The 20,476-nt window shown below is 40.1% G+C and overlaps 1 protein-coding gene across 9 annotated transcripts in view; it reads right to left on the bottom strand.

The window, feature by feature from the left end:
• MRE11 (MRE11 homolog, double strand break repair nuclease) overlaps positions 1 to 20,476 on the bottom strand; it is a 45,837-nt gene that overhangs the window by 11,960 nt on the left and 13,401 nt on the right. For all 9 annotated transcript variants that reach the window (XM_034758942.1, XM_034758934.1, XM_034758937.1 and 6 more), the window contains exons 9-15: positions 20,239 to 20,410; positions 19,604 to 19,684; positions 18,947 to 19,073; positions 12,914 to 13,017; positions 6,130 to 6,303; positions 3,732 to 3,794; positions 622 to 847 (exon numbers count right to left, since the gene is read on the bottom strand). In XM_034758942.1, coding sequence (XP_034614833.1) covers positions 622 to 847; positions 3,732 to 3,794; positions 6,130 to 6,303; positions 12,914 to 13,017; positions 18,947 to 19,073; positions 19,604 to 19,684; positions 20,239 to 20,410 — 947 coding nt within the window. The remainder of the gene's footprint in view (positions 1 to 621; positions 848 to 3,731; positions 3,795 to 6,129; positions 6,304 to 12,913; positions 13,018 to 18,946; positions 19,074 to 19,603; positions 19,685 to 20,238; positions 20,411 to 20,476) is intronic.

Raw genomic sequence — 20,476 nt, 5'->3', positions numbered from 1 at the left:
CTTTAGTAATTTTTTTTTTTTAAGGCCTTAACAACAAGGAGTGTAACTCATTAAAAGGGCACAATCAATTACAACCAGACCAGGAGGTGGCTTGATATTTTTGGTTTAAAAAAAAAAAAAAAAAAAAGTTCTCCCCATTCCCCCGATTAAGACAAGTTTTCTAAGCCTTAGGAAGGACTAGTTGTTTCACAAGCCCTTGGGGAAGAGACTACCTTCTACATATGGACAGCACCTAGCTCACGTTGGAAGCTATCATAATACAAACACTAGCCAGCACAGGTATTGCCTAATATTAATACAAAAGAACAGACATACACCTCTGTGCATAGGGCTTCCCCAGGAGACTGCTATAACTACTGCAGCATAGGAGCATGGTATTTTTTCCTCTTGTCAAAACCTGAATATTTCAACTTAATCTTTGTAAGGGGGCAAGTTACTGCAGCAACTGATGCCAAAAATGCTGGCAATAAAAAGATTACAACATCAGGAATCTGATGAAACAACAAGCCAATAGGGCATTTCATGGGAGCATTACAGAAAAGGCCTTTAAAAATAAATAAATAAATAGACCATGGGGAAAATCGCTAATAATTGCAATACGAGGAATGTAAAACTACGGACCTCTTCCTCTTCGAGAGGTTCCTCTTGATGTTGAGATTTGCCCTCTTCCACCTCTTGCCTGACCCCTTCCTCGACCTCTTCCTCTGCTGAATGATACAGAGGTGCCAGCATCTGAATCATCATTGTTTTTTTGTTCTGACATTCCCATATCCATAAGATCATCATCACTAGAACAAGAGGCAAGAGCAGCCTCATGAGATCTGTGAGCTCTAGCCCTGGTCATAGCCTGAAAGAAATGATACAGAATATTTAATTTTAACAGTAAAATGCACCACAGTTGAAACCATAGTGGTGACATGTTTATAAGAACTCAGATTTAGGGTCAACTTCAATGGTAATGTAAGTCAGCCAGAAAATAGATGTCTCTTTTCTAGTCATTTTGATGCAGTCCCAATTTGTACACTAAGTCAATATTGTTTATAAAATGCTTCACTCCCATTCAAAGAAGTCTGAAAAAATGAGTGTTATAACAAATTGTGAAATGGACTAACAAGTCAGCCAACCTACAATAGAGAAAACCGCTTTCTCCAAGAGGCAATATGCATATTCTTCCATTAACTTAGCAAAAACTGCTTCTGAAAGATGAGTCATTAAGGCTTAATAAAAGAAAAGGGGGAAAGTATCTGAACAACTGAGCAGTTTCTACAATCCAAGGACTGTGATTTAAAAAACAAATGAGAGAAAAAACAGTTTGGAGGAGAAGTGAGGTAAAGATACAAAGAAAGGGAACTGCCATCTGGTATAAAGATTAATGGGCTTTATGAATGAGTGGACTGTTAACATTTTTCTTAAAAAGAAAAGGGTTCAATTCTCCTTTCACTTACACCAACGTAAATCCACTGAAGTCATTAAATGAGAAGAACCAGGCTGGAAGTGTATTTGGCATTTCTAGATTTCCACTAGATCCTATCTGCACAGTGATCCCCTGGGTCCATATTCCCATTTGTAGTTTAGACATGAACTTAAATCATAGTTTAAACATACAGAAGACATAGGTGCTGTTGTTGTTGTTATAATTAAGGGACTTTAAGTCCCTTACTGACTTTTAATGGGACTTAGGCACCTAAGTCATTTAGGCAGTTTTAAAAATTTGATCCAGGGTGTAAAGACATAGCTAACTTCCCATCTACACTATAAATTTGAACCATATGGAGGTAAAAGGGCATCCTGACTAGGTAGTATTTGTAGTTTTCACCTCACTAACTGTAACACACCTTCACAACTAGAGTTCAGCACTGCTCATTGAAAGGACTTGTCTACACAAGCTTTAGTTCATGGCACGCTGGGGTGTAAATCTACCCCACACTACCCTGCCACACTAAGTATCTGTGTGGACCCTACTGCCTTGCACTGGGGAACTTTTAGTGCCCTTCATTACTGTTTCAAAGCAGGATAGATCAAAGCACACACTAGAGAACTTTTAGTGCACGACAGCCTAGTGTGGAGATTTACACCCCAGCTTGCTGCAAACCAAGTGCTGAGAGCCCAGACAAGCCCAGAGGTTGCCAATTGCATCTAATTCTATGGTGGTGAACCTGAATATACATTGCTCAAGTAGACATTATTTTCCTTATAGATAAATGGACATTAGATTCTGAACATCTCTGCAGAAGGACTGAAGAAAAATGGAGGAACCTCCCATACTCCAAAATGGACCACCTCAGAAAAACCCAACCTAAACCCATCACATGCTCTCACACACTGAAAGAAAAAAAAAAAAAAATCAGGAAATCTACCTGTTCTTTTTTTAAATTATTAATATTCTGGGACCAACCAGGCTACCAACACTGTGAACATTAGATTCGGACGTCTGCCTGACATGTAATTCATCAACAGGGACATTAATTCACTGCTTCTGGGACTCCTCAGGCACTGCTAACTTTGGGTTGGAAATTTGCAATTGCTTGTCTAAATCGTATGGATCTGAGGTTGGTTTTTTTGGTGGAGCTGTCTCCCAAATGATACCAGACATATGGATGACTGGGCAGTGGCTCCAGTTAAGCCATTCCTTTTGTGCTCTGTGTCTCATAGATATACCCTGCATAAATGGACTATTAAATACTTCACTCTGGACTTTTGAATACTGTACATTCTGTGCTTCAATATGTTTCCCTAGGTATACAGCACTAAAGTTCAGCCAAAAGACAGAACTGAAAATATCCTTTTGTCAAACAAAAAATCCCTAGTAATTGCAAAACCACTTACATAAAGGTCAATTTAATATAGGGGTTCTCAAACTGGAGGTCGGGACCCCTCAGAAGGTCGCAAGGTTATTCCGGGGGGGTCGGAGCTGTCAACCTCCACCCCAAACACCCCGTTGCCTCCAGCATTTATGATGGTGTTAAAGTGTTTTTAATTTATGAGGGGGAGGAGGTAGCAAGCTTCTGAGTGCGATGTGAAAGGGGTCACCAGTCCAAAAGTTCGAGAACCACTGATTTAATAGATTCTGGGACTTCACTTATGAGCAGTCTTAATATAGGTTTTATGCATGGGATTATATCCCACAATTATGTACCAGGAAGAAAGTCCACATAAGCAAATTATACATAGCAAAGTGGATATTTATGTTTGAATGTCTTTACAATTTGCATAATTATTGATAGTTGCTTAGTTATTATGCAATTTACTGACACATTCTTGTGTCTTCTACAAGGGAACTGTTTGTTTTTCCCCCAGATGAATAGTGATATAATCTGGGATTTTTACCTTTTTAAAATAAATTGTAGTGACTTTATAATGTAGAGAAAAACAACAAAATTTGTACTCTAAAGAGAACTGTAAACTGGACATCCAGATTCAGAATGGTTTTTGTTCAAGTTTTAAACCAGAAGCATGCTGTGACTTTGAGGGCATATCACACACAAGGATATTTTCAGGTGATTTTTAATTCTGCATCCAACACAAGACCTTGTGGAATCTTTCTCTTTCACAGAAATCAATACAACTTGCCATAGAATTCTCTCATCCTTCTTGAACAATTAGGCCTGGGTGGTATAGAATGTATCTATTATTTATTCTATTATACACTAATAGAAGATGAGAGTGCTCCACTTAAGCAACATCAATACCGACACATTTTACACCCTACATTTGTGTTTTAGGGGAATTACCTCACGAACTTCTTCCTCTTCCTCCTCAATATTCTCTTTTCTGGTCTCCCTAAATTTTCGCACCTAGATCACAGTAATATAAAATATAAGACCAAATTAATAGTCTGGACTGTACAATAGCTGAAGACACACAAATTCCAAGAAAAGTGTTCCTGTTTTAATAGCTTAGAGGTGAGGTGAACTTAGATTTTTAGAGAAATCAACCCAATGTCTGTTCTTTTACTGGATTTGTTTTTAACAGAAATAGAATGGCATCACTATTCAACACTTTGCCAGGAAGGCTTTGCTGACTGTAAAGAGCAACAATTACATTAGCAGGTACAAACAATACGTTTGAGATATGTTTGTAACAGGATGAGTCCAGAATACACAAGAGATATAGAGACACCTCTTTTTTAGAAGCAAAGTAAAAAAGCATTAAGTAACGTAGAATAGTTTGATCTCGTCCACTCCTAGTAAAAAGAAATCACCACCAGAGATTCAGGGCTTGAAGTAGGTCTGCAGTACCACTACTGCTTACTGGCACCATTAGATATTAGAGCAAACCAGCAATGTGCATCTGCAGAAAAATCATGGGGCTGGTGCTATTCTCATATTAGATCTGAACTAGCATGAGAACAAAGGATGCCCAACAACATGTTCAAAGGCCATAGGAGGAAGGGAGGCCAACACTGCAGCCCATGAATCTCACATTTCATGGGATGTGAGCCAATGCAGTAAAGCTCAGCACTGGCTGAAAATGTGCTTGATATGGGGTAGAAAGGAAAGGAGATGCATTACTTTAGATGGAATATACCGGCAAAAGGCATTAACATAACATAGTCACTATCTAACATTAAACAATGTTAAACAAGGCTTAATATACAGAGACTTCAGCTTGTTTAGCACCATGGAAATCACACTATTAAAAATCCTTTTACCTTTTTATTAAAGACACAAAAGAAGGGAAAGCAGTTAAAGCAACTGAAATTTAAAGTATTAAATAAGGCTTCCATTTTAATAGCATCTCTTGTTCTATTTCCCCTTTAGCTGTAGACTGATTTTTAGAAAGAAAAAAGCCCCATTGCTTGACAGTCTTTTAGAATGTTAAAGATGATAATTGTTATCCCATATGGTGTCTGGCTTTCAGCTGGAGCTGGTAGTGGTGGTGATGTCATCTGAGTCCCTCTTTCTTTGTCCTGTTTTGGTCAGGACACATTTCAGGACCATGATAACGAAAGCGTGGGGTCCCAGAAAACAGAGGGGGTAGCAGCCATGCTGGTGAAACTCAGTTGCAGTAGCTTCTGTTTGTTTTTCCCTCCTGTTTTTCTTTTTCTTTTTTCGTTCCCCACAAAATCTTTCGTTTAAGGATCCAAAACGGGTAGAATTGCCCATCCCCCTGTTATTTTATCTACTAATTAGGGCTAATATGTGGCATACCAGTTTTGGCTCATTAACTTCTGGCTCCACATCTCCTGTTGTTAGCAAGCATAATTTGAACAGTCTTTAAATTATATCAACTTAGCCTTTTTGTTAAGGCTACTTCAGTTATTCTGTCTTCCTTTCCTACCTTTTCCTATCAACGTTTATTCTTATATCTTATTGTAACATCTTATGAACTTTTACATATTTGAATTGTGAACTCAACTGTAAGAAGTAAGTCTGTAAGCTCAACTGTCAACAGGTGCAAAGTGTAAAAGTGACAGAGAATGGGCAATAGAGCAACGAGAGGTAGTGGGATATGAAGAAATACAGTAGACCCCAGAGAAAGCATGGGTAGAGGTCAGGAATAAAGAAGAAAAATAAAAGTGAAGATAAGTAGGAGGTGAAAGAGAGAAAGGAAGAAATGGAAAGAGAAAACTGGCATCACAAAATATAAGTCTAGACCCACTGCTCTGCTTACAGTAAAAAGTTTAAATTCAAATTAGGCATCAAGCTGCTACTGTTTTAACCAATGGCATAAGCAAGTGCAATCCAAAGACTATTGATAAACAACAGTGGTCAATTTGGTCCCAAGTCTTAAAGGCAAACTAAACATTTGCATCTACCAATACTTGCCAATATGTTTGTTATCTCAGTCAGAGTTTGTGCAGAGCTTAAGTTGTAGGCCACATATCCTTAAAAACTGACAGATTGTGTACACATAAGATCCTATTAGGAACAATTAAAATATTCTACTAAGATGGAGTAGGAAGCAACATATCAAACTACAAGATACAATTTTAAAAAGATTAAGCAGCTTTTAAGCTATATATTTAATTTTTGTGTGTGTTCATGAATGTGAAGCACTGAGGGGACTGGCTAGAGGCAGGTGTTGTGCAAGCTTCAAAATACTCACAAAGCTGTCAATAAACGACAATCTTGAGCTACAAACTAGGCTGCTCCTAACCAGAAGGACTGAGCGTAATTCAGTACTAACCTCCTCATCTATTTTTGCCTCCTCTGCATCGGTGTGACGTTCCTTAAGAAACCTTTGAGTTTTTTCTAATTGAAATTTCACCAACTCTTCTATAGCATCTTTCTCTTCTTTGTCAACAAATTCCTGCACTGCTTCACCCATTCCTCTTTCAGTCAAGAGTGAAAGCTGTACTTTCTTTAGGAGACAGAAAGGGAGGGAGGGGGGAGAAGGTTAAAAAAAAAAAAAAAAAAAAAAACTTCCCTCAAACAGCAATATTTATCCCAAACAGAGTATTAGTCATATTATTCTTCAGAAAAGAGAAATACACAAATATTTTAAGCGATTAGTCAAAGAATTGGATAACATCAGGAAAAGCTAACAGGTGATTCTTTCTAGTCAAGAACCTTTAGCATTAAAGGATTCATGTGTTATGTAAAACAAATTAAGGATCAATTAAGCTAAAAAGCATTATGATTAGTGACAGGGACGACTCCAGGCACCAGCGCAGGAAGCAGGTGCTTGGGGCGGCCAATGGAAAGGGGCGGCATGTCCAGGCCTTTGGCGGCAATTCACTGGCAGGTCCCTCGGTCCCTCTCAGAAGGAAGGGCCGGCCGCCGAATTGCCACCGATCGCTGCTTCATTTTTTTTTTTTTTCCTCCCTTCGCTGCTTGGGGCGGCAAAAAAGCTGGAACCGGCCCTGATTAGTGATGGAAGAAAAGAGTAAAATACATCTCACAAGTGAATCATTTAAATGGAGGAAGTGATAATGCTAATCTTACTGGATTTCTTTCAGGACTAAAATGAAGTAAACTAAATTTACATTTGTTTTTGTACATCGAATGTGTGAAGTAGTGTCTGTTACCAAAATAATATTTTAGCAGCACTCTTGTGTCTGTATAACATGAAAAGAGAAAATTTAATCACTGAAACATTGGACTAGGTGCTGGGAAATCAGAAAGAAACTGATTTATTTTGTATATTATAGGTACAGTAGATTTCACTTCACAGCAACCTCTTGGCTCCCAGAAAAAAGTTATTATCCAGAAGTTGCCAATATGCGGAAGGCACTGTTTTCAGGAGGTATACACAGAAAAACAAGCAAGGAACAGTAATACATTGTACAGAATAGTAATTGTGAAACCATTTATTAACTTTCAGTACTAAAAAAAGAAAACCAAACATTGATACTCAGTAAAGGAGAACTCTGTGTCGTGTACCAACACCACATACAGAAAACTTAAGAAATCTCCACTTGCTAAGTGTCACAATTATAAAGAAAAAGCATTTTATTTAAAAACAATGAAATCGTATGAAACACTTATTATAATGTCTCTGAACAGTACTGTTGCTGAACAGTACTGTTCCTACAGTGAGTGCTCTGTCACAAATTAAAGTAGCACAAGATTTTTACCAAAAAAGGTTTTAAGAACAAAAGTTGTCCCATCCTAGTTTGCTATCTCCACCCGTAAATCCTTCTCCATGTTGCATGCAGCCTCATAACGGTTCTCAAAGCCACAACTCTGGCATAGCCTCTGAAAAACATCCATTACATCTAGCTGCTCTGTGAGGGAAGGCTCTTCAGATTCATCATATGACTCACTATTCTCTTGTGCCTTATCGGCCTGTTGACACTTTACAACCACTACAGCTTCCAGAAGTTCAGCACCAGAAAGCTCACCTTCCATCTCTAAACAACTGTCAAACTCAACAATGGCCTCAAACTCCTCTGCTGTTAGAATTTTCAGGAAGAGAAACATTGACCAGCACATCGATGTAAACAAGCCATCATTTTCTGTTATTGCAAACTCCCTTTCTGAAGCACTTTAGAACAGTCTATGGGAGAAGAGCAGCCCAGGACTCCTTAGCAAGATGAAGTGCATTCATCAGTTTGACAACATCCACCACTCGTAGGTTTGGGTCAACATTAGAGAAGCAATGGCGTGCACAGTCCATTGGCTGCATGATTGAGGCTGCATTGGAGCAAGAATTTTAACAAAGTGCAATAGCTCGACATTAACTCAATGGGCTGGGCAATGTCAATCAGGGGGGAGGGACACCTCAGTGGTTTGAGCATTGGCCTGCTAAACCCAAGGTTAGGAGTTCAATCCTTGTGGGGGCCACTTAGGGATCTGGGGCAAAATCAGTACTTGGTCCTGCTAGTGAAGGCAGGGGACTGGACTCTTTGACCTTTCAAGGTCCCTTCCAGTTCTAGGAGATAGGATATCTCCATTAATTTAAATTTAAGAGGCATGTGTCGATCTTGTAGCCACAGCTCCCTGTTCCAGTTCTTAAACCACTCTTCAAAGAGCAAACTTGCATTGGCTGAGTTCCTGTAGATCACAGGCAGCTCTGAGCGGTCCTTAGAGAAACCATGGAGGCACTCGCTCTTTCTGATCACCATTAGAGGCCATTTCTCTGTCCCATCCATGTTTGTATAACACAGCAATATGATATGATCTACAGCATATTTCCCCTCCTGCAAACCCTTCTTTCAGAAGGCCAAGGTCTCTGTCGGGAATGCCCTGGTAAAAGAGACCAGACTCGTCAGCATTAAAGATGCCATGTGTCCGAAACTACTCGAGAATGCTGGGTAAGGTGTCTGTCCACCATTCAGTAGCTGCCAGAAGGTAATCATCTTGTTTCCCGCCATGCTCCTTACACTAAACCATGCTGTGCTGGGCTTTCCACCAACTGAGTCGTCTGAAGGGTTGAACTCCTTCTCTGCCACCAGCTGACTCACTTTCTGTTTCAGCATAAGCCTGGAGAGTCGAGCATCTTGTCCAAGCTTATGCTGAAACCCGGGCTTCACCAACATCTGCCTCCTTTCCATCGCATTGACACTTGCAGCCTCGGTATGTGTTGTTCCCCTGTAAAATGTTATGGCTGTTCTGAATGCAAGAATCAATGGACTTTGGAGACATCAAACCCTTTCAGCCACTCTTACTTGCTTAGCACAGGGCTTGGGTAGGGCCTCCAGCACACAAACTTTACTGATGAGAGATAGGTCCATGTCTTTGGAAGCCATGGCACACAGCAGAAGCATTTAGCTGCACATGCTCAAAGCCTGAAAGTTCACTATAGGATGGACCTCTCCTCTAAAAACGTTGCTACTAAGTGGCATACCTGTGGTTAATATCCGAATCCCATTAATATTAATGGGATGGATTGGTTCCTGGCAATATATTTCCATTAACCGGAAGCTGTTGTTCAACCAAGCCAGGATACTGACATTTGAGTAGCGTGCTCTCTTTAGTCTGTGATAATGCAGCACTAACACTCTTACTCAGGAACATTATGTATGCTTAATTTATTTTCAAATCTTCCAGCTGTCTCTTAAGGTGCTATTTTATAAAAGAATGTCAGAAGCAGCGGAGCCTTTTCTACTGAGAAACAGTTAAATTAAATACACTTGGGGAAAAAAAAATCCTATATAGCTATTAAAATGAACTGTTAGCTTTATTCCCCATGAAGCAAATGCATCAGCATTACACTTAAAACTGTCTTTTTTTTAAGGAAGTATTTTTGACAGTCAGTAAATTCTTATATAAACGTATTAACAGGAATTCTGTCACAAAATGGAAAAGCTATTACTGTAATTAAAGAAAACTAATGCAATAGCAAGCTGTTATAACAGGACATTAAAAAACTTCCAACACTGTGATAAATGCAGAAAACTGCATCTTTTTTTCTTTCCCTTTCATCTCATAAAGTTCTGTGAGAGTACCCTGTGGCTACTTGAATTAACACCACTGGGAGTCTCTAAAGACCCAAGTCCTTCAAACTCCTCAGCATTTCATAGAATCAGGACATATGGGCCTAATCCTGCCAACTCTAACTCTTATTCACATTAGTGGAACTATTTTCCTAAGTTTTATACACATGAATGTCCTCTGGAAAAAGAAAATGTAAATCATTAGCATCTTAGTAAGAGTTTGACCTAATGCAACTTATAGTTTAGACTTGAGCGAGGGGGAATAAAAGCTGCTTTATTAACCATGTTATTTTTCCTCAAAATCTGGTAGTGATTAGCTTGATTGTGCTTAATTTAGAGTACATTATCAACATTTAGTTAGTTCAAAAAATGTTCAATACGAAATGGATATTATTAGGGCTGTCGATTCATCGCAGTTAACACACGCGATTAACTCAAAAAAATTAATTGCAATTAAAAAAAATTAATCGTGATTAATCGTGGTTTTAATCACACTGTTAAACAACAGAATACCAATTGAAATTTATTAAATATTTTGGATTTTTTTCTACATTTTCATATATATTCTGTGTTGTAACGGAAATCCAAGTGTATATTTTTTATTACAAATATTTGCACTGTAAAAAAGATAAATATTTTTTCAATTCACCTCACTATAGTGCAATATCTGAAAGTGCAACTTACAAATGTAGATTTTTTTCTTGTTACATAACTGCACTCAAACAAAACAATGTAAAACTTCAGAGACTACAAGTCCACTCAATCCTACTTCTTGTTTAGACAATTGCTAAGTCAAACAAGTTTGTTTACATTTACAGGAGATAATGCTGTCCTCTTCTTATTTACGTCACCAGAAAGTGAGAACAGGCATTTGCATGGCACTTTTGTAGATGGCATTGCAAGGTATTTATGTGCCAGATATGCTAAACATTCATATGCCCCTTCGGCCACCATTCCAGAGGACATGCTTCCATGCTGATGACGCTTGTTAAAAAAATATAATGCGTTAATTAAATTTGTGACTGAACTTCTTGGGGGAGAACTGTATGTCCCCTGCTCTGTTTTACCCACATTCTGCCATATATTTCATGTTATACCAGTCTCAGAAGATGACCCAGCACATGTTCATTTTCTGAACAGTTTCACTGCAGATTTCACAAAACGCAAAGAAGGTACCAATGTGAGATTTCTAAAGAGAGCTACAGCACTCACCCCAAGGTCTAAGAATCTGAAGTGCCATCCAAAATCTGAGAGCTATGAGGTGTGGAGCATGCTTTTAGAAGTCTTAAAAGAGCAACACTCTCTGATGCGGAAACTACAGAAACAACAAAAAAGAAAATCAACCATCTGCTTGTGGCATCTGACTCAGATAAAGAAAATGAACAAGCGTCGATCCGCACTACTTTGGATTGTTATCGAGCTGAACCTGTCATCAGCATGGACACGTCTCCTGGAATGGTGGTTGAAGCATGAAGGGACATATGAATCTTTAGCGCATATCGCACATAAGTATCTTGCGACGCCGGCTACAACAGTGCTATGCGAATGCCTATTCTCACTTTCAGGTGACATTGTAAACAAGAAGCGGGCAGCATTATCTCCTGCAAATGTAAACAAACTTGTTTGTCTGAGCGATTGGTTGAACAAGAAGTAGGACTGAGTGGAGTTGTAAGCTCTAAAATTTTACAGTTTTATGTTTGAATGCAGGGTTTTTTTTTCGTTTTACATAATTCTACATTTGTAAGTGCAACTTTCAAGTAGTACTTGTATTAGTTGAATTGAAAAATATTATTTTGTTTTTTTTACAGTGCAAATACTTGTAAACAAAACTAAATATAAAGTGAGCAGTGTAGACTTTGTATTCTGTGTTGTAATTGAAATCAATATATTTGAAAATGTAGAAAACATCCAAAAATATTTAAATAGATGGTATTTTATTATTGTTTAATCATGCAATTAATTTTGTTAAGCCACATGACAGCCCTACTATTTATACTCATTTCAGGCAGGCAGGCAGAAATATGAATATATTAGGGACATACAAACCAACTAACAAAAAAAGACAGTCCCTGCCCCAAAGAGTTTACAATCTAAGCATAAGACAAGAAATGGATATAGACAGAATACAAAGAAACAATGAGCCAATACTGGTCAGCATGATAGGCTCAGCACAGGGACTAACCGTTACGTTTTTTGTTGGCATCCTGGGAAAGGAGAATTTTGAAGAGGTTTTTGAAGGAGGATAAGTCGTTAGTTTTGTGGATATTTATTGGGAGCTCCTCCCAAGCGTGAGAGGCAGCGTGAGAGAAAGCACGAAGTGGGAGATGGAGGTTGGTGCCACGGGCTGATCTGAAGCAAGAGAATTAACATCTCATTGGCCAATAAGAGATGATAGGCAGGATGGGGATAGACCATGAAGGGCCTTGAAAATTAAGACAAGCAGCTTATGCTTGATGCACCAGAGAAAGGGGGGAGCCAGTGGAGGGATGCAAAAAGAGGGGTGACATGGTCAAAGCAACAGGCTTGGAAAATGATCTCAGTAGCATCATTCTGAATGAGAAAGACTGCATTTGTCAAGACCAAAGAGAAAGCTATTGATGATGAGAGCCTGGACAAGAATTTTAGATGTGTGGATGGATTAGAAAGCTTATCTTAAGAGATGCTAAGCCTGTATGTGAGCACAGAGAGTGAGAGCTGAGTCAAACAGGACACCCAGGTTATGGGCCTGAGGACACGCAGGATGCTGGCACTGTCCACAGTGATCAAGAAAGGAAGTTGAGGGGCGGGAGGGAGAGTTTAGGAGCTCCGTTTAAGCCAGGTTGAGCTAGATATCCATGAAGAGGAGATGTCAGAGAGATGCAGACATTTCAGTTTGGACAGAAAGAGACAAGAGAGTTGTCAGTACAGAGAGGGTAACTGAATTTGTGTTTGCAGATGAGATTACCCAAAGATAAGATGTAGAGAGAGACAAGAAGGGGCACTAAGGACAGAGCCCTGTCAAACCTCCATAGGAAAAAAACTCTACCACCACCGCAATCAAATGTGTGATTTCATAAATGCACCAAGGACATAAAGACACAACAATAAAGTTACCTTCTCTGCTGTCTGGAAATATTGCTTCACAAGGTCTTCCACTCTCAGGGTTGTCCCCTCCGAAGCAGGTCTTCTAATGAGCTTTCCAAAATTAATCTCATCTTCTAGAAAAGAGATAAATGGGTTCTTATTTTAATAGATTTGTCTTCACACATCAATTTAGGTGTTAAAAGCTACTAACATAACCCTGATTTATTATAATACAAAAGGTAATAACAATTGAAAATTGTTGAAAATAAGACTCTTGCAACAGCACTGGCCACCAGTCTAGGAGTTCTTCTATAACTGAAATTTTCCACAATAAATACCCTGACTACTCATTCTACTCCAATAATAAATATACAAATATGTCCAAATAGCATTTCATCTGTAAAAGGCATAATAACGCCTCCTAAATGCCTGGAAGAAGACAGGGACTGAGCAACATAAACTGGGCTCTGATAGATCAAAAGGAGAGCAAATTTCAAAATCAAAGGCCCTTCATGGAGAACGCCATGTCAGCAGCGCCCTCTCTTACACTGAAGGAGCTAATGCTCAAATGTCTTTGCCAATTTCAAATGCAGCAGGAGGACATGGAGAGAGAGATGGGTGTCTCAAGCAGGCAGGTCCTAAGCTTGCAGTTAAGGCCCTACAGGTTAAAAACAATGCTTTGTACTGCACTTAGAAACTTACTGATAGCCAGTCAGATACCAGAGCACTGGTGTAACATGCTCCCAATGTGAAGCTCTGCATAATAAATGGGTCACCACATTCTTCATTAGCTTGAGTTTCTGAAGGTTAGAATACATTACAGTAATCAGATGGAAATATGAAAGAAATATGGACCCTGGACTTCAGAAAAGCAGACTTTGACTCCATTAGGGATCTGATGGGCAGGATCCCCTGGGAGGCTAATTTGAGGGGGAAAGGAATCAAGGAGAGCTGGCTGTATTTTAAAGAAGACTTATTAAGGGTGCAGGAACAAACCATCCCGATGTGCAGAAAGAATAGCAAACATGGCAGGCGACCAGCTTGGCATAACAATGAAATCTTCATTGAGCTTAAACACAAAAAGGAAATTTACAAGAAGTGGAAACTTGGACAGATGACTAGGGAGGAGTATAAAAATATTGCTCGAGCATGGAGGGGTGTAATCGGGAAGGCCAAAACACAACAGGAGTTGCAGCTAGTAAGGGATGTGAAGGGTAACAAAAAGGGTTTTTACAGTATGTTAGCAACAAGAAAAAGGTCAGGAACGTGTGGGACCCTTAATGAATGGGGAGGCAACCTAGTGACAGATGATGTGGAAAAAGCTGAAGTACTCAATTCTTTTTTTGCCTCGGGCTTCAAAACAAGGTCAGCTCCCACACTGCTGCACTGGGCAGCACAGTATGGGGAGGAGGTGAGCAGCCCTCAGTGCTGAAAAAACAGGTTAAGGTAGGGGTGGGCAAACTACGGCCTGGGGGCCGCATCCGACCCTTCAGATGTTTTAATCCAGCCCTTGAGCTCCTGACAGGGAGCAGGGTCTGGGGCTTGCCCTGCTCCGCATGTGCTGGGGCTCTGCATGGCTCCCAGAAGCAGCGGCATGTCCCCACTCCAGCTCCTATGCACAGCAGCAGCCAGAGGGCTCTGCACGATGCCCCTGCCCCAAGCGCCACCCCCGCAGCTCCCACTGGCCAGGAACCGTGAGCGTTCATGGCCCACCATAGAATTTCCATACCCAGATGTGGCCCTTGGGCCAAAAAGTTTGCCCACTCCTGGGTTAAGGACTATTTAGAAAAGCTGAACATGCACAAGTCCATGGGTCCAGCTCTAATGCATCCAAGGGTGCTGAGGGAATTGGCTGATGTGATTGCAGAGTCACTGGCCATTATCTTTGAAACCTCATGGTGATGGGGAGGTCCTGGACAACTGGAAAAAAGTAAATATAGTACCCATATTTAAAAAAGGAAAGAAGAAGGAGAACCCAGGGAACTACAGACCGGTCAGCCTCACCTCAGTCCCTGGAAAAATCATGAAGCAGGCCCTCAAGGAAACCATTTTAAAGCACTTGGCAGAGAGGAAGGTGATCAGGAATAATCAACTTGGATTCACGAAGGGCAAGTCATGCCTGACCAACCTGATTGCCTTCTCTGATGCGATAACTGGCTCTGTGGATATGGGGAAGGCAGTGGACATGATATAGCTTGACTTTAGCAAAGCTTTTGATACGGTCTCCCACAGTATTCTTGCCAGCAAGTTAAAGAAGTATGAATTGGATTAATGGACTATAAGGTAGATAGAAAGCTGGCTAGATTGTTGGGCTCAACGGGTAGTGATCAACAACTCGATGTCTAGTTGGCAGCCAGTATTAAGCGGAGTGCCTCAGGGGTTAGTCCTGGGGCCGGTTTTGTTCAGCATCTTTCTTAATGATCTGGATGATGAGATGGATTGCACCCTCAGCAAGTTCGCAGATGACACTAAGCTGGGGGGAGAGGTAGATACACTGGAGGGTAGGGATAGGGTCCATAGCGACCTAGACAAATTGGAGGATTGGGCCAAAAGAAATCTGATGAGGTTCAACAAGGCCAAGTGCAGAGTCCTGCACTTAGGACGGAAGAATCCCATGCATTGCTAGAGGCTCGAGACTGACTGGCTAAGCAACAGTTCTGCAGAAAAGGACCCCGGGATTACAGTGGATGAGAAGCTGGAAATGAATCTTGTTGCCAAGAAGGCTAACGCATATTGGGCTGCATTAGTAGGAGCATTGCCAGCAGATCGAGGGAAGTGATTTATTCCCCTCTATTCGGCACTAGTGAGGCCACATCTGGAGTATTGCGTCCACTGCAGAAAGGATATGGACAAATTGGAGAGAGTCAAGCGGAGGGCAACGAAAATGATCGGAGGGGGAGGGGGGGAACATGACTTACGAGGCGAGGCTGAGGGAACTGGGCTTGTTTAGTCTGCAGAAGAGAAGAGTGAGGGGGATTTGATAGCAGCCTTTAACTACCTGAAGAGAGGTTCCAAAGAGGATGGAGCTCGGCTGTTCTCAGGGGTGGCAGATGACAGAACAAGGAGTAATGGTCTCAAGTTGCAGTGTGGGAGGTCTAGGTTGGATATTAGGAAACCCTATTTTACTATGAGGGTGGTGAAGCACTGGAATGGGTTACCTAGGGAGGTGGTGGAATCTCCATCCTTAGAGGTTTTTAAGGCCCGGCTTGACAAAGCCCTGACTGGGATGATTTAGTTGGTGTTGGTACTACTTTGAGTAGGGGATTGGACTAGATGACCTCCTGAGGTCTCTTCCAATCCTAATCTTCTATGATTCGATGAAAGGATAATTGGCAAGGTCCATATCAAAGAGAAAAGGTCACACACTTCCTGCCAGGCATAGAAGGAAAAAGTAACCTTGGCCACAATCACTCCCTGAGGATCCAGAAGTCCAGGACCTAGTAATATGTTTAAATATGCACCTGTATTGCAAATGGTAGTTACAATCCTTCAGTGAAAGGTGCCAAATTATTCTTTACAAACTCTTTAGACTACTTCCCACAAGTCATGTATATTATCTCTGTCTTACCCAGATCAAGTGGCAGCCGGCTAGCATTCATCCATGCCCCAAGTCAAGACTTGGTTTCTTGAGCAGAGGGTACACAACTCCTGCATAGAAATACACAGTACTGGCAAATTCCACCAACAGTAGAGCCTGCTGGCCTTCACCAGATAGCAATTTCATCCACAAAGCAATATGAATATTCTACACAAGACACCACCTGTAAACCATGGTGACCTGTGTTGCCTTCCTTCTCCAAGGGGGCATTCGGAGCCATCTGATCAATAGTGGAACAATAAACATTATCAAGTCCCACCAAAGCACTGATAGAGCAATCAGTTGGCTAATCAATATTCTCTATCAAAGCTGCCCTGGAAGTTCACTTGTTCCATCAGACTTGGGGAAGACCTTCAAAAACAGGTCCCTGAAGGATAGGTTCATACTAACTTCAAACCAAAAGGACAATGGTCACTCAACAAATCCGTAATATCCATCTGTCCAACTTCCAATTCCAAGCCAAACACAAGATCCAGAGAATGTGCTCAGTTTTACTAGTGGAACCAACCAAGATCTTATTACTGCAGTAATACCCAAAAATTACCCCTGTCGAGAATCTCATTGTACCGGGCTCTGTGCAAAAATATAGTCAGCTATATCAACATCACACAGAAGTTGTAATCTAAAATTCTGAGCTGATCTAGAAGAATCAACATCTACAGACACCATGGACTAAACCAACCTCACTTACTTCAGCACCACTATACCTGAGTAATCTGATAAGCCCAAACAGGTCTTTTCCATTGGAAAACACTACAACACTGGTCCAATGCTATCCCCATTCTGGCACTCGCACACAGTGTGAATACACTCATCAGATCTAGCCTTGTAATGGGAAATCTACATTTGAGGTCAGATGTAAAAACTCCAGCTGTATCCCTTCACCTTCTGCTGAACCATATATCCATCTGGAGACAACAGTGAACCTGTAGTGTCTTCCAATCAGATCTGTTATACATGCAAAGTCAAGAGCCTCATTCTGTACTGAGTCATGAATTGTATTAATTCTACTAGTCACCAACCTTGTGTTAAAAGGCATTAAGCAAAGAAGCCACTGAGACACAAACGCAGAATCCCATAATGCCATTTTTACGTTCACTTTTCAGAGCAGAACTGCTTATTAAGCAGACAAGTGAAAAGTCCAAAGTGATCAAGCTTACAGTAGCTATTTTGTAGTTTCAAAGGACTAATAAGGTAAAGATTTCTAAATAAATTATGTGCTCAATTAAATCAAACAATCCCACCCAGAAGAACAGCAACCTAATTCAAATTTAGTTAAGAGCTTTTTAAGTGTGTTTACTAATCGTGAAGCATAATGTTTTCATCTTAATTCAAGTGCCGCTGTATACATACCTGTCAATGGAATTAAATTACTTATAAAGCACTAATGTACTACATTAGAAGTCCATTAGATCAGCACAGCATGTTCTTATGCAAACCACATCTTCATTAGTGACCATTAGGGATTCATTAGGACAAAATTGTCAACAACTATTAACCAGTTATTAAAAATTCTGGGCATAGTAGGATTTTCACCGTGACAAATGCCTGTTATTTTAATGGCAAGAACACTCTGATAGAAGGCACCTGGAATAGGATAATCTGGTAATGGATTAAGGCAAATAGATCACACTATTCCACATCAAGCATTCTGATTCTTACTAAATCCAAAAAGAAAAACATGGCACCATTTCAGATTGGGATTTTAGGCAAAGATTTAGCTATTGGGTTTTCAGAGAAGTCAAATATACCTCAGCAAATTTTTCCTACAACTTTTAGATGAATATGTCTTAAGCATGAATGTACTAAGTAAATGAATGCAGCCAGGAAGGGAAGAGAGAAGAAGTTCTGATATCCTCCATGTGAGCACTGACTTATAAAGGGTAAGGAAGTTTGTATGTGGATAATAAGGCTATTTCCGACCCCCAATGGTGCTCAGATGTTCTGAAGTCAGGACAAACTCCTTGTCAAATGGGTAAATGTGCTGACATGTCTCAAGGAAAGAAATCACTGAAAAACCCAACTCTCCAAAGTTTTTATAGCCCCATGGATGCTTTTAAATCAGATAAGAACTGCTACTTGACCTCTTCATTTGTCCACTTTTTGAGAACCCAACTGTGATGCAGTTTTATGCACAGCATTAAACACACAGTTCAGAAAGGTACTCTGAGGCCATAAAGTCACTGTCTGTGAACTGTTGAGAGAGGGTGCTGTCTGAACACCAAGATTTAAAACAACAACAAAAAGAACACATACTCCTGCAAAAATTGTATGGATTTGGAGGGGTCCTTGCAGATTTCTATTGTTAGGGTCTTGGTCCTTGACTAAGGTTCTAGGTGCTAATGGTAAAGCAAATAATAATACGGTCTCTGTTAATTACATATTTTACACAGGTAGCGAACCCCTAAAAATATTGGTTAAATAAAATTCCCATGTTACTTTTAACTGACAAATTTTGTTTTTACCATTTTTCTCTTTTTGTTCACGATGTCTGAAAAAGTGTATAATGTCCTTTGGGTTAGCTGTCCTTTCCATGAACTTCTGACTGAAACGGTGAATACTGAATGGTTCAAAACCTCCACTGTAATCAACCTAAAATGAGAATGTCAAAAGATGAAATTTGGGATAGAGGCAAGGAAACCAAGCGCTTCAAATAGTCTAAGATGCATCAGTTTCTTTCTCGCTCTCTTTTATTATTTTTTAAATAAAAGTTTGAACAATGAACCAGTCAGGTGCTAATGCTAATGTTAACACCATATGCTTAATTACCAATCCAGTCTCTGACTCCTATGTCTGGGAGTGCTGCAAAGGTGGCATGTATGCCTCTGTAAAGATCATCATCACATTCTTTAATATCTGATAACACGTTCTATCCCACCAACCAATAAAGGAGGAGCAGTGGCATGCACCGAAGGGAATCCCATACAATTGCCTGCTGGAAAGTACTGATCATGCCACAAAGGCTCATGGTACATGTACAGTGAGGGTGGGATTTAAAACAAAACAACAAAATTTAAATTGTGTATGAGCAGATAAATTATTAAATATAAAACTTGTAAAGAACATGTAGCATAAAGTAATTAAGTCAACAAGAGTTTTAAAATAAAGCAACTAAGTCTTACTCGTAATCTTATGAGAGGCTTTTCTGGCTGGCGTGGATTTCCCAGACGCTCTCTTTCCGCATTATCCAGCAGTGTTTCAACCTGAGAAGTACAAGCAGTAAAGGGGTAGATATAAAAGTGACTCTTCAGCACCTATTACTTTCTCTGGTTGTAGCTACTTGGACCTTTCCAGCATTGTCTAAAACTAAATGTGTTGGGGGGGAAAAAGTGTCTAAGTAATAAAGAGCTTATGCACATATGCATAAGAGATGGCAGAATTTGGCCAAAAGTGTGTGAAACACAAAGACTCGATCACAACAAAGAAAGGCTGTGGTATTAGAATTAAGTTTCCTGCTAGTAGCTAACAAGCCTTCTCAGGTTTTCATTAGGTAGTTCAGTGCCATATTAAATATTATGAAGTTCTATAATATGTGAATACTTCGGTATTAGATAAACTGTGATCCTTCACTTGACGGGCGATTAGAAGGAAGGGAGGGGGTGGCCAGTATTGAGAGACAGAGTAATGAAGAGACTTTCCCCAGGCACCAGCATGTTGGCGGCATACATGGGGAGAAAATGAAGGTGTTTCAATTTCCAGTCCTATGCTTACTACAAGATCACATTCTCTTCCTACAGTTCAAGTACAAGGCAGTTACCTTTTCTATACAGAATGCTTGTACTGCTTGTGTTACTTTTGGATTGTCTGGATTAAAAATGTCTGGATGATCAGCAAGAACAATGTCCTCTATGTAGAAACTTCGTACTGTTTCAAGAGGAATCTTCTCCATATTCATTTTTTTGCCTTTAATGTGCAGCAAACCAATGTGCCTGGAATTAGATAAATAATTTTGGAAATGAGGACAGATAAGTCACAGAATTCAGATCAAAACTCTC

This window comes from Trachemys scripta, chromosome 1 (genome assembly GCF_013100865.1).
Source record: "Trachemys scripta elegans isolate TJP31775 chromosome 1, CAS_Tse_1.0, whole genome shotgun sequence".
Lineage (NCBI taxonomy): Eukaryota > Metazoa > Chordata > Testudines > Emydidae > Trachemys > Trachemys scripta.
This window is presented reverse-complemented; position numbering and strand designations above follow the sequence as displayed.